Source organism: Emiliania huxleyi, assembly GCF_000372725.1.
Source record: "Emiliania huxleyi CCMP1516 chromosome Unknown EMIHUscaffold_197, whole genome shotgun sequence".
Classification (NCBI taxonomy): Eukaryota; Haptophyta; order Isochrysidales; family Noelaerhabdaceae; genus Emiliania; species Emiliania huxleyi.
In genome coordinates this window covers 212,916-226,248 of record NW_005200623.1, presented here as the reverse complement: position 1 = coordinate 226,248, position 13,333 = coordinate 212,916, and the positions used below count along the sequence as shown (strand labels likewise).

The 13,333-nt window shown below is 66.4% G+C and overlaps 3 protein-coding genes across 3 annotated transcripts; 2 read left to right on the top strand and 1 right to left on the bottom strand.

Annotated features, from left to right (window-relative positions):
• On the bottom strand, positions 1-723 carry EMIHUDRAFT_113714 (hypothetical protein; the record flags this gene model as incomplete). The annotated part of the gene is made up of 1 exon (XM_005781963.1): positions 1-723. One exon carries the CDS (start codon positions 721-723, stop codon positions 1-3), a length of 723 nt encoding a protein of 240 aa, XP_005782020.1.
• A 3,142-nt stretch (positions 724-3,865) lies between these two features.
• Positions 3,866-8,197, top strand: EMIHUDRAFT_113713 (hypothetical protein; the record flags this gene model as incomplete). The annotated part of the gene is made up of 7 exons (XM_005781962.1): positions 3,866-4,483; positions 4,641-4,707; positions 5,483-5,623; positions 5,970-6,139; positions 6,857-6,933; positions 7,347-7,539; positions 8,141-8,197. The coding sequence occupies 7 exons, from the start codon at positions 3,866-3,868 to the stop codon at positions 8,195-8,197; spliced, it is 1,323 nt and encodes a 440-aa protein (XP_005782019.1).
• A 1,106-nt stretch (positions 8,198-9,303) lies between these two features.
• Positions 9,304-13,077, top strand: EMIHUDRAFT_113712 (hypothetical protein; the record flags this gene model as incomplete). Its single annotated transcript, XM_005781961.1, has 4 exons — positions 9,304-9,669; positions 10,296-11,002; positions 11,217-11,271; positions 12,577-13,077. The coding sequence occupies 4 exons, from the start codon at positions 9,304-9,306 to the stop codon at positions 13,075-13,077; spliced, it is 1,629 nt and encodes a 542-aa protein (XP_005782018.1).
• Between the last annotated feature and the right edge of the window lie 256 nt (positions 13,078-13,333).

The window sequence follows — 13,333 nt, the reverse complement described above, 5'->3', positions numbered from 1 at the left end:
TCAAGGGCCTGGGGCATCCAGCGCACTCAGAAGGTCGCTCCAAACAACCTCCCTCTTCTTGGCATGCTTCGAGTGCTTAGGCTTCAGAACAGCGAGCTGGCCCACCTGGTCGACCACTTTGAAATGGTACAGGGTCGGACTGTGGTACTCCTTGCGCCCCCAGTCGTGGAAGAGCACGGTCGTTTTCTCATTGGCGAGCAGCCACGCTTGCATGGCGCACGCCACTCGCCAACGCCCGTCGACCAGGATGAGATCGAACGTGTCCTGCAGATCCGCCGCCAGGCGGACGTAATGGAACCCGTGCTCGCGCGCCGGCACGACCTCCTGTCCACTGAACTTCACCACGCCGTTGTATGGCCTCGGAACACTGTGGAGCGACAGGTTGCGATCAAAGTGGTAGCCCGCGAGCTGCGCGCCGTCACGTACGCAGTGCAGCTGGAAGCGGCTGGGGCGCTCGGTGCACGCGTGGATGCAGCGCATGTCCGTTCGCGTGTTCATCACACCGCACCACCCGTCCTGGTTCTCGATGGTGTGCACGACTCCCTGGCGGTGCATGGTGGTCAGCGCAAGCACCGTCGATGTGCCTGCCCCCCACTCCAAGTACGACGAGGCGTTGCGCAGCAACTGCTTCAGCAGCATCGCCTCTCGCACTTGTAACAAGCCAGCCGCGGCGTTCACCGCCGCGGAGCACTGCTGGCACGCGTCTATGCTCAGCGAGGGCATGCTTTGAGGTGCTGCCAGTTCGAATCTCGTTGGGACCGGGGTTCGACTAGCTCCGCGTCGGCTTTGCTTCGTTTTTCTCTTGCGAGGGGGGGGGGGGGGGGCGGTCGAGCCAACACCCATCGGCCGGTGGTACTTGCTGGCACAGAAATCCCGCGAGGGTGGTGTCCGCTCCCACCCGTCAAACCTCCTTCGTATGACCATGGGTGCTCGCATGTGTGCTCAGGGCACCTCAGGGCTGCTGCGTGACGCGTGGCTCGGCTCCGCGAGCGCTTGTGAATTTTCTGTGATTTTTTTGTGCTAATAGCACTTCCGGGAGTTCGTACGCGTATTTTTCTTGATGGCGGCAAGGACGACGTCCCGAGCCGCGCCTCCCTAGCTGGAACAGTTGAGGATACTGTCCCACAAACGCTCGTATATGTAAGGGTAAAGGGGCGCCCGCCGCGTGTACCGTGCTTCGCCCGTTAGCATGCCGAGCATAAGACGGTAGAGCGAGCGGTCGTGGGCCCACACGGCGTCTCGGCTGGTGTAGAACATTCCGCCATTCGTGAACCGAAACGGCTCGCGGCACGAGAGGCGCGAGCCGGAGCCCCCCGCCCGGCGCAGCAAGGCGCATGTTGCGGCGACGGCGAGCCCGCAGTGGTTGTGGCAGCCATCGGCCAGCGACGGGACACGGGGGCTGCCGAGGAGGCCGCATCGATCCGACGCAATGCTTCGTGGCGTTGGCACCAAACGCGTCCGAATCGCGTGCTTGAGATCTTCCAGCACGTTTCCTGAGTGATTCGGATTGCCCTGCACAAAGGCCGTCAACGGTGCGAGGTGGTTGTAGCCTCGACTCAGGTGGCGCACGAATGTCTCCTGCTCGCGGCCAACATTGCGCGCGGTGTACCAAGCAAGCGAACCGTTGAAGGAGCGTAAATACTGTGCGTTGCTGGCGTCCTCCATGTTCCATGTACGCCGCCGCCGCCTCGATCGGGTTCTCCAGCCGCACCTTGCCTCCGCCTTTATGGTAGAAAACAATGCTCGCGCTGCGGTCTTTACTGAGCGCAGTCTCCTCGAGTAGGCGCGGCAGCCAGTCGAGCTTCTCGTCGAAGTGAGAGATCACAAGCTCCCAGCGGATATTCGTGGTGGCCAATTCGGCGGCGGCCGCAGCGGCGGCCATGTGGAGGGCCAGCATCACCTCGGAGTTCGGTGGGCGGCCAGCGCGCAAGTTTTACGGCTTTAATGTTAAGGTTCTTCGGGCCAGTTGGGGGGGGCAAAAACCCTGCCCGGCCCCTAGGACCCCAGGTAAGGCCCAGGTGTGGCCTAGGGCATCAGAAGGGACCAAGAGGAGTCCAGTCTGAGCCATAGAGCCCATGTCTTTGCCCCCGAAAGTCGCGTTCAAATGCCCGGAACGGACGTCACAGTGGTGTCCGGCCGGCGCGATCACCGAGCTGTGACGCTCAGGGAAGCCGGTTGAGGTACTGGTTTCTTTGCCCAGGGCTGGCCTACGGCCCGTGCTGGATCAGCTGAGCAAGGTTTGGGGAGAACCCCCCGGTCAGATCTTCAGATATTTTGACGGATGACCGAAAATGGGCAAAAACGGGGTGCTTCAGAAAACCGGGTTTGGCGGACGCGGCGGCTGCTATGGGGCGCGGGGCGCGAGCGGCGGCGGCGACGGACGTCGGGAGCGACGGCAGCGGCGGTGGCGGAGGAGGAGGACGAGGAGGAGGAGGCGGAGGTGGAGGAGGTAGGGGAGGGGGAGGATGCGGATGCCCCCAAGGGAAAGCTCAAGGAGATGGATGGCGATTACCGCTTTGCGCGGGAGCAGGATTGCGATCTGCGTTTGTTCGACTTCGAGGGCTTCGGAGGCTTTGGAAAGGAGGTTCGCAGCACCCTGAGGGAGGCGGCGAACCAGCTGAGCAACAAACTTTCGCATGCTCAGCACCTGGACGAGGTCACATGGACAACAAAGAATTGGCACGGCCTGCAAATGCAGCGTTTGTCGGTCGTCCTCCACACCGCCGTGGCGTGGCAGACGGTGAACGAGCTAGCGTGCGGGGAGAGCGGCATTGTGCATGGTGCGGAGTGCATTGCCGTTCTTAACGGAGTCGCTTAGGCGGCTCCGGTGGTGAGCCGGTGTGTGTGCCAGTCCGCGCCAGTCCGCGCCCTTGTCGTGCCAGTGTGCTGATTGATTGATTGATGGGAAGGCGAAACACAGTCCGACCAACGACTGGGACACCAACGCGGTATGGGTGGACGCTAGACGGGCGATGACGGGCACACAGGAGCGACACACAGAACCACAAGACAAGACACTCAGCCAAACTGACTGCCACACATCCTGAGCGAACTTCCCTAGTCACCCGCGGCCGGACTCCATCCGGCACGCGTCGCTGGGCGCTCAGAGCCGCGTCCCCTGCTCGCCACCCCGACGCCCAAGGCGCCCGAGCGAACGACAGGCGGCACGCGAAGACTGGTTGCAATCCCGCCGACCGCCAGGCCGCGGGATGATGCGTGCGTGGTCTTGTAGTGGGTCTCGGAAGCTCTCCTCTCGGGCTAGGAGCCAGCCCCTCTCCCTTGCCCCCGGAACAGTGTGTCCGAGTCGAGGCGTGTGCTTGCCGGTCGACGGCCGCGCGCGGTTGGCATTGTGACGAAGGTTGCGCGCGGCCGCGGCGCGCCCGCCATGGTTCGGCGCGGCGCGCCTACCAGCGGCAGTTGTCGAGGCACGGGAACGCTTACCCGGGGTCATCCTCAGTGTGACACTCACACACACTCTGTATGTATGTATGTATAAGGTGAAGAACAGTCAGGCTCGGACTGGACACCAACGCGGTATGGGTGGACGCAAGACAGATGATGACGACACGCACGAGCGACACACAGACACAAACAAGCTCACAAGACACACAGCCAGCGGGCTGCCACACATCCTGAGTGGGCGTACACATCACTCAGGCCACGTCCCCCCTGTCGCCCCCCCCAGCAGCAGCACTCCAAGGTGCCAAGAGACAAACAACAGCACAACAACACAGACAGGCGACAGGGGCGAACGTGTGAGACTAGAGCACACTCTGTGAGAGAGGCTTGGGTTTAAGAATTCTTTTCCTCATGAGAGAGGCTTGTGTCTTAAGAATTCTTTTCCTCATCCCGCTCTCCCCCCGGAATGCTCTCCTACCTCAGCAAGCTGCTGCCGCGGCTAGAGCACGCGCCAGGCATCGCAGCCGCGGCGGGGACAGCCGGCGCCGCGACTTTCGTTGCGTCGCAGTTGCCGTCGCAGCTGCACATCTCGGCGATCCCAGTCTCTATCGTGCTCGGCGCTGCAGCCGGCAACGCGGCGCCGTCGGCGGTGACTGCGGCGATTAAGCCGGGCCTGTCCTACGCCACGTCCAACATCCTGCGCACTGGCATCGTCTGCGTCGGAGCCAAGCTCTCCGCGGCCCAGATCCTCGCGCTCGGCTGGACGACTGTGCCCGCAGCGGCGTGCTCAGTCGGCGCCGGAGTGACTATAATCCCGATGCTCGCGGCGCGCTTCGGCCTGGCGCCGCGCCTCGGCGCTCTCCTCGCGTGCGGCACCTCGATCTGCGGCGTCACCGCCATCTCCGCCGTCGCACCCGCCATCGCCGCCACGCAAGCCGAGGTCGCCATCGCCGTCGCCAACGTCGTCGCCTTCGGCAGCGTCGGCATGCTAGTCTACCCGCACGTCGCCGCCGCCCTCTTCCCGCCCTCCGACTCGCGCGCGATCGGGCTGTTTCTCGGCCTCGCCGTCCACGACACGGCGCAGGTGATCTCCGAGCATCTCGGGCAATCTCGGTGTATATCCACGTCCAGTGTCTCACGAGACCCTTCCGAGACCCTTCCGAGACCCTTCCGAGACCCTCCCGACGCTCTTCCCGAGACCCTTCCGAGACCCTTCCGGGACCCTTCCGGGATTCCTTCAGGTGATGGGATGCGCTGCGTCGTATGCGGAGCAGTACACCGACGCAGCGGTTGCCAAAAGCGGCAGCGGTGGCGAAGCTGGGTGGCAGCGTCACAGTCTGACTCGTTGCGGGCTCTGGACTAGGTTGTCGGGGTGGCAGCGGTGCGGCGGACGAGCAGTCAGAAGGTTAAGGTGTTGCGAGCTTTGGCTGACTAGGTTGTCGGCGCGGCGGCGGTGGCGAAGCTGACGCGAAACGTCTTCCTCGCCGCCGTCGTGCCGCTGATGGCGGTCCGGCATGCAGCAGGCGCCACGGGCTAGGCACTTCCGAGACGCCTCCTAGATACCTCCTAGACACCTCCGAGACGCTTCCGAGACACCTCCGAGACACTTCCCTGGCGTCGGTGCGAGGAGAGAGTCACCTCCAGAGAGCGACACGCGCCCACCTTCGAGACGAGAGTCTCGCAGCCACTGCCAGTAGCGCGATGGGTGCCTCCGCCAGAGCGCTGTGGTCATTCAGAGTGACACGCCTCCTAGCATGGAGGACGGGCCCACACGCGCACACACACACGCTGCACACGATTGGCTCGGGAGCCGACACGAGGCACGCTGTCACCGGCCGTAGCACCGGGTCCGGACTGCTGGACACACAGCACACAGCTCACAGGACGCCGTGGGGCTCCCGCCCGTGTGTCCGAGCGTGGAGATGCGAGGGAGTCGCCTGGCCCTTGCCCCACCACTTTGTGTGTGTGGAGACGTTGACCTTACCTTCCCTTACCTTAGCTCGCAGCAGGCGCCACGCGCGGCGCGACGTAATCTCGCGTAATCTCGCGTAATCTCGCGTAATCTCGCGTAATCTCGCAGCAGGCGCCACAGGAGGCGTGACGGCAAAGACATTCGCCGCGGCGGTGCCCGCGTTCGTCGGCGGGTTCCTGGCCATGGCGGCAGTCCGGACGCTTGGCGACGCGCAGCTGGCGAACGGTGGCAGCGCGCTCTTCGCGTTCGACAGTGCGCAGTGGAAGGGCGGGGCCGATTGGCTGGGTGCTGTGCTCGGCGCGATTGCGCGAGATTGCGCGAGATTGCGCGAGATTACGCGAGATTACGCGCGATAGCCACCTGCCCTAGGCGAGCGCCTTATCATACCTCCCCACATCTCCCCACATCTCCCCACATCTCCCCATACCTCCCCACATCTCCCCACATCTCCCCACATCTCCCCACATCTCCCCACATCTCCCCACATCTCCCCACACCTCCCCACATCTCCCCACATCTCCCCACACCTCCCCTCATCTCCCCTGCCCACCGCCGCTCCACCACGGCGCCTCTTCACACCGCCCTCTGTGCGTGTCAGGAACAAAGGTCCTCCTCTCCACCGGACTCGCGGCCGTCGGGCTTTCCGTCAACTTCGCCGCTTTCCACGGCGCCGGTCTCGCGCCCTTTGCCGTCGGGGCGGCGGGAGCGTCGGTCGTCGGCGGCGTCGGCCTGAGCGTGGCGCTTCTTATGGCGAGCTTGGCGCCGGCGGTGCCGGCGTGAGGGGGAGAGCCGCGATTGGTCGGGATCCGGTCGGGATGTCACCGCGCAGGAAGCAGGCCAGCAAAAGCTCTGTCTCTGCGACGCCGCGCAAATTGGTTATTTGTTTGTACTGAGCACACGTACTTAGTACGGTACCTTGCCCCGCGGGATACCGGTCGCGCCGCTGAAACGCGGTGTCGGCCGCATTTTAAACGCTCTCAAACGCGCACTGGGGTTGTTGCACGAGTATATGGGCCACGATGTCTCAAATATGAGGGGTTTTGACTCCTACCGGCTCCTGACGCTATCCCTGGCAGCTCTGATGACCAGGATCAGTAGTGTTGTGATGGAGGGTGCCCATACTAGCGCAGGAGCTGCCACACTCGCCCTCACCGTCCCCTTATGGGGCCGGTTCCGCAGCCCGCGAGAGCCGACAGCGGGGCTGTGCCGCGGGTGCCTACTGCCGAGTGCCACAAACACTGCGCCGTCCCGCCATCACCTACAGGCTGTCTTGTGTGATGGTTGGGATGTCCAAACGCCACCATCTTGGCTCTTGCGACCTCAAACCCGCGAGCTGTATGGGTGGTCCTGACGTCGACAGACGCCCGATGACCACGGTGAAGCTGAGATGGAACGAGTCGACAAGTCTCGTCTGAGCCCGTGGCGGTCGCCGGCTGAGTCGCCGTGCACGGGCCGGTACCTCAGGCGTCACCTCCGTCGCCTCAGGTCTCACACTCCATCACCTCCGACGGGACGCCTTCGGTGGCACGCTCGGCGGCGTACTTTCTGCAGCTCCATCTCGAGTACGTCGTCGAGCCTGCTCACTCCTGTTGAATCTGTGCACTCCCTGGGACCCAGGGAGTGCACAGATCCAGCAAGCGGTGCGTCCCGGCAGCGCGCGCAGGCTGCGGAGCTGCAACAAACTCGAGACACGCTTTTTTCGGACATTTTCGACGCTTTTGGCCCATATACTCGTGCAACAACCAACTGAAACGGGAGGCGGAGGGGACCCCTGTCTGTGTGCCCAGCTGCAGGTTGAGCTTGAGGCCGGTCGTCTACGTTAAAACGTTGTACGTACCCACCTCTCTACACTCTAGAAAGCACGCTCGTGAGATAACAGCCAGGTTTGTCCTCTCTTACCGAAGAGCTCCATCGTTTGTTGATGTTGATCTCACTTGGAAAGCGCGTTCCAAACGTACCGTAACCGAGCTAATAGCAGACAGACCTTCTTCTTCCTCTTGCTCATCTGTCATCAAGCCTCGCGGATACGCGAGGACTGGAACCACATCACCACCGCGTCACGACAGATGGGGCACTGCTCCATTCTGGCAGAGCAAACCTCGCACGCGCACAAGTGTCCGCACGGGATCGCGACGTGCGATTTGGCGCGGGTGAAGCAGATGATACAGGTAGACTCACCGCCGAGGGTGGACTCGGGCACAGCTGGTCTGCCGGTATCGAAATTGGCGCTCGCCAACGGCACGAGGGCAGGGGATTGCTGCGACTCCGCCGGTCGCCGAGTAGGAGGAGAGGGTAGAAAGGTAGGTTCGCCGTCCAAGTCGGCCTCTCCCTCACTGTCGCCCCCGCTGCGTGCCAGCTCAGCCGCCTCATCTTCCTCCGGTGCTGACGCTGGTGCTGCCACCGACACCGACTCCGATGCCGACGCCGATGCCGACGCCACCGCCAGCCGATCCGCCTCGCACACGAGGGCGCGTTGGACCTCCTCGACCGCCCTAGCCCGTACCGCCGCCTCCACCGCCAAAGACTCAGCACGCGCCCTCTCGGCCAGAACCTCCGCCGCCCCCGTCGCCGCCGTCGTGCGCTGGGCGCCTCGCTCTGCGGTAGCCGCGCGCCCAGAGCGAGGCTGAGAGAGACGCGATCGAGCGCCCGCCTCGAACTTGGGCGCAACATCTTGCCGCGCCGGGCCGCCCTCGGACCTGGAACGCCCTCCCGCCCCTCGTTCCCTGCCGCGCCCCTGCCCCCCCACCCGCCGTCGCTGGCCGCGCGCAGGCTCCTTCTCGTCGGCTCGCCGACGAGCAGCAGCTGCCCAGAGCCACAGGGCGGTGAGGTCACTCACCACGGCCATGAGGCCGGTCGGACCCGATTTTATTAAATTTTCAAGTTTAAGCGCAGACCTCGAGACTTGAACGCAAGCATGTTCAGGCCATCTAGAGTGCCGAGCAACATCGCACCGGTTCGATTCGCGCATCACGGCCGCGCAAACTGGCTGCACTGCGGCGCGAGGCTCAGCGGGGCGTCCGGACCACTGACTCGGGCGATGTGGTGGTCGAGCGCAGCCTTCTTGAGCCGGAGAGCCGCCGCAGTATGCGCGGTGGGTGGGACGTTGGCCAAAACGCGACGCGCAAGCTGCAGGGAGGAGCTACAGCGGCTCTGCTCCTCATGCTGGTTCGCCAAACCGAGGCGTTGAGGTCCTCGTACACTCATGTCGCGCCTCGAGTAGGAGCCATCACGCTGCCCAGCGCTGGACCGTCGTAAGGTCCGGCCTTAGGCCAGCTCGCAGCGCTGTATGAACTCACGCCGGCGAGCACCAATCCAGGATGTGGATCGCCGTCAGCGCGCGCTGCAGCGCCGCGAGCTGCCCGCGCTCCGCAGACTCGTCCTGCAAAAGAAGCAGACCAATGCTCAAACGAAACACGTCGGCCAGAGCTGCCCGCGCTCCGCAGACGCGTCCTTGCCGCGGGAGAGCAGCCCTCGCGGCGGCCCCCGCGATCGGTCGGTGTTGCGGTCGCGGGCGGCGGACGAGTCGAAGAAATGGTAGCGCCGCGGGACGAGCAGCTGCGGCGCGTGCCTACAAAAAGAAACGCAGCGCTCAAAAGAAACCGCTGCGACAAAGAAGAAGTGCGCGGGGGAGGGAGGGAGGGAGGGAGGTAGGGAGGGAGGGAGGGAGGGAGGGAGGGAGGGACCGCGAGGGGAGAGGCCGGCCGTGTTTTTCCAGAATTTCATCATGAGGGCCGCCCCAAGCAAAAAGAACACACACATGCTCCAAATTCTTTTAAGCGCGGCTGAGTCCGACAACCGGCTGAGTCCGCTCGCCCGGTTGAAATTCTTTGCGTGAAAAATTCTTTCTGTGAAATTCTTTCGAAAGGCGTGCCGCTCGCGGCTCGCGGCTCGCCGCCACGCGCGGCTCAGTCCGACAACGCACCGACGCGCATATGCAGCCCGGGCCGAAGCGCCGAGCTGTCCGCCGTCCGCACCGTCCCGGTGCGGCCGGCGTCTCGCTCGGCGCCCTGCCGGCGGCTCCTGCGCCGGCTGCGGCCGCAGCAGCAGTCGAGGCCGACGAAGAGGACGAGTGGGAGAGGGCGTGGGCGGCGGACGCCGAGGACGGGGAGGAGGAGGTTGGGTACCTCTGGGGCATGAACATCGTGACGGGAAGCGTCGCCGAGGGCGGCGGCGGCGGCGGCGGCGGCGGCGGCGGCGGCGGCGGCGGCGCGGCGGCGCGCGAAGAGCGGCGGCGGCGCGGGTCGCTCGTGCAGTTCTCGTACGGGACGTACGACGGGGTGCAGCTGTCGGCGGTGGAGGTGCGCAGGCTCAAGGACGAGGAGCGCGCCGCGCTGCTCGCCTCGCGCAAGCTCGTCCTTGTCCTCGAGCTCGCAGACTCTAGGAACCTTCTAGGAACCTTCTAGGAACCTTCTAGGCTCGTCCTCGTCCTCGACCTCGACCACACGCTGCTCAACTCGGCGACACTGCAGGAGCTCACTGCACCTCGGCGCATCTCGGCTCGGCTCGGCTAGACTCGGCTAGACTCGACTCTTCTCGGCTCGTCTCAGCTCGTCTCAGCTCCCCTCAGCTTCTCTTCTCCTCTCGACCTAGCCACTCCTCCGCTAGGTCCGCACTGCTTAACCTGTCCCGGCCATGCCTCGGCCATACCTCGGCCGTACCTCGGCCATACCTCGGCCGTACCTCGGCCATATCTCAGCCGCCTCGGCCTCACCCCGCGGCCACATCTCCGCCATCCTCGCCGCAGGAGCTCTCGACTGAGCAAGCCGACGCCGTCGCCGCCGCCGCAAACGTCCCGATCTGGACCAAGCCGCCGCCAGCAGAGAAGCCGCCAACGGGAGGCGGCGGTGGTGGCGGCAGCGCTGGCGGCGGCGGTTGCAGCGGCGGCGGCGGCAGCAGCGGCAGTGGCGGCGGTGCGACCTCGGAGGCGATCTCGGAGGAGGACCTGATAGAAGAGGAGGAGGAGGAGGAGGAGGGGGCAGGGTCGGAGGAGGAGGCGGTGCAAGAGGCGGCGGGGAAGGCGGCGGCCGAGGCGGCAGGGGGGCCGGCAGAGGAGGCGGAGGCGACAGGGGAGGCGGCGGCGGCAGGGGCGGCGGCGGCGGCGGCGGCGGCGGCGGCGGCAGGGTCGCCAGGTGCGGCGGCGGAGGCGGTGGCGGCGGAGGCGGTGGCGGCGGAGGCGGTGGCGGCGGAGGCGGTGGCGGCGGTGGCGGTGGCGGAGGGGGCGGTGGCGGAGGGGGCTGGGGCGGAGGGGCAGAGCGCCAACAACGGCGTCCTCCACGCCACGGGTGTCGGCGGCTCGCCGTCGCTGCACTGGCTTCCCCGACTCGGGTACTCCCCCCTAGAGAAGGGGAGCACGCGCTCGTGGCCTCCAACTGGCGCTCGAGCGGACACACACTCCACTGCTCTCGACACCGTGGTCCGGCTGCAGCGGCTGCACTCTTCTCCGCCGCACTCGCGCGCCGCTCGGAGCTACGCTGCACGACACCGTCCTTGTCCGCAGTCTGAGGTCTCGACATACTGGCAGCCGCCCCTCGTCCTCAGGCTCTGGACAAAGCTGCGGCCCGGCCTGCACCCCTTCTTGCGGCAGCTGGTGCAGCGGTTCGAGCTGTACGTCTACACGATGGGGGCGCGCAGGTATGCCCCCCCCGCCCCCCCAGTGGCCTAATCGCTCGCGGGTGCGCAAGCCAGACAACAACGGACACCTCGTGGCTCTCTGATGCCCAACGCGCGCACCCGTCCCTCTCTCTCTCTCTCTGTGTGGGTTCGTGTGGTGTGCGGCGGCACTCCTTGTCTCTGCCCAGACAGTGTGAGCGAGTGAGCTAACACCCACCCGCCTGCCTGCGCGCAGGTATGCGGCCGAGGTGGTGGAGCTGCTCGACGCCGACGGGTGCCCTACCCACCCAGTCCCCGAATCCTGCCCCCGCCGTGTGCTCACCCGCCCGCCTGCGCGTGGAGTCGGGAGGGACTAGCCTGGCCGTAGCCCCGCCCACCTCGTGTGTGTGTGTGTGTGGCGACGCTTGACCTCACCACCCCCTCTCTCCCACCACCTCTCCCGCGACGCTCACGCGACACTGCTCGAGACCGGCGTCGCGCTTGACGTGGTGGGGATGCCTCTCCCCGAGGTGCCACACACACACCGCCTCGCGTGTCACGCCCCCGCGCGTGTGCTCCGCGAGTGCGCGTGCGCCCCGTCGCCCTTGCTAGGGGGGAGATCGGGGGAGATCTGGGGAGGGATGCCCCCTTGCTACGGACGTGTGCGCCAGTGCGCCACCCACGGACGCACTGGCCGACGTTGGCGGCCCGCCGCCCTCCTCCAGGTCGCTCGGCTTGCGCGGCAAGGAGCGCGGCATCGCGGCCAAAGACGCGGCCTCGCGAGAGACAATCTCCGAGAAGCAGTCTCCCCGTCCCTAGGACCGCGTCATCGCGGCCGAAGACGCGACCTCGCGAGGCGGGCAGAAGGGGCTCGACATCGTGCTCGGCGCCGAAGAGACGCAAAAAGACACACACACACACACACACACACACACACACACACACACACACACACACACACACACACACACACACACACCCGCGCCCAGACCGCACGCCGCGGGCAGCGTAGTCGAGAGGACGGGCCGGCGGGCAGAGACCGAGTGGTCGGGCAGGCAGCGCCGAGTGGCCGGCTGGCGTGCCACCCTCCTTGCGCGAGATAGCGGGAGATGTGGGGAGATGTGGGGAGATATAGCGCGAGACGGCCCCCCTGTGGGGAGGTCTAGCGGGAGAGATGGGGAGATGTGGGGGGCTCTAGGCGCCGAAGACACCATCCTCATCGTGGACGATTCGGCCGCAGTGTGGCCGAAGCACGCGCCTCCCTCCCTCCCCCCCTCCCTCCCTCCCTCCCTCCCTCCCTCCCTCCCTCCCTCCCTCCCTCCCTCCCCCCCTCCCTCCCTCCCTCCCTCCCTCCCTCCCCCTCCCTCCCCCGCGCACTTCTTCTTTGTCGCAGCGGTTTCTTTTGCGCGCTGCGTTCCTTTTTGTAGGCACGCGCCGCAGCTGCTCGTCCCGCGGCGCTACCACTTCTTCGACGCGTCCGCCGCCCGCGACCGCAGCACCGACCGATCGCGGGGGCCGCCGCGAGGGCTGCTCTCCCGCGGCAAGGACGCGTCTGCGGAGCGCGGGCAGCTCTCGCCGACGTATTTCGTGTGAGGTTTGGCGTGCTTCTTTTGCAGGACGAGTCTGCGGAGCGCGGGCAGCTCGCGGCGCTGCAGCGCGCGCTGACGGCGATCCACGCCGCCTACTTTGAGCGGGTCGACCGCCGCGCCGCCGCCCCGCCGGGCGGCGCGGCGGCGCGGCCGGGCGTCGACGCGGCGGTGGCGGCGGTGCGGCGGCGAGTGCTGGCCGGAGTGTGCGTGCTCTTCACGCGCGTGATCCCGCTCGGGGAGACGGCCGAGCGCCACTACGCGTGGCGGCTCGCCGTCGAGCTCGGCGCGGCCGTCTCGGCCACCGCCACCGACGCGGTGACTCACGTGGTGGCCGGCGCCGCGGGGACCGACAAGGCGCGCTGGGCCGCCTCGCGCGGCAAGGCCGTCGTCGGGCTCGAGTGGCTGCTGGAGTGCGGCTACTTGTGGCGGCGCGAGCCGGAGAAGGCCTACCCCCCGCCGGCGGTGCCTTCCGACGCGGCGCCACTGGGGCTCTCGCGCGATACCCTGCCGCCGCCAAGGGTAGGCTGAGGGCGGGTTCTCGCGAGAGAAGGCGGAGGCGGGGGGAGCGGGCCACCGGGGTCTTTGGTCGGACGATCCGTTCCTCGGGTGAGTTCGCGCAGCTAATGGAAAAATCGGATGCCTCTGGTCTCGCGAGGTCTCCCGGGGAAGGGGAAGTCGGAGCAGACGGCATCGTCGGCCACCGCGAGGGAACGTTTGGAAGAGGCACGAGCGGACGCCGGAGGGCGCTGGGCCGGTGGGCGGTGCACCGGTGGGCGGCGATCCC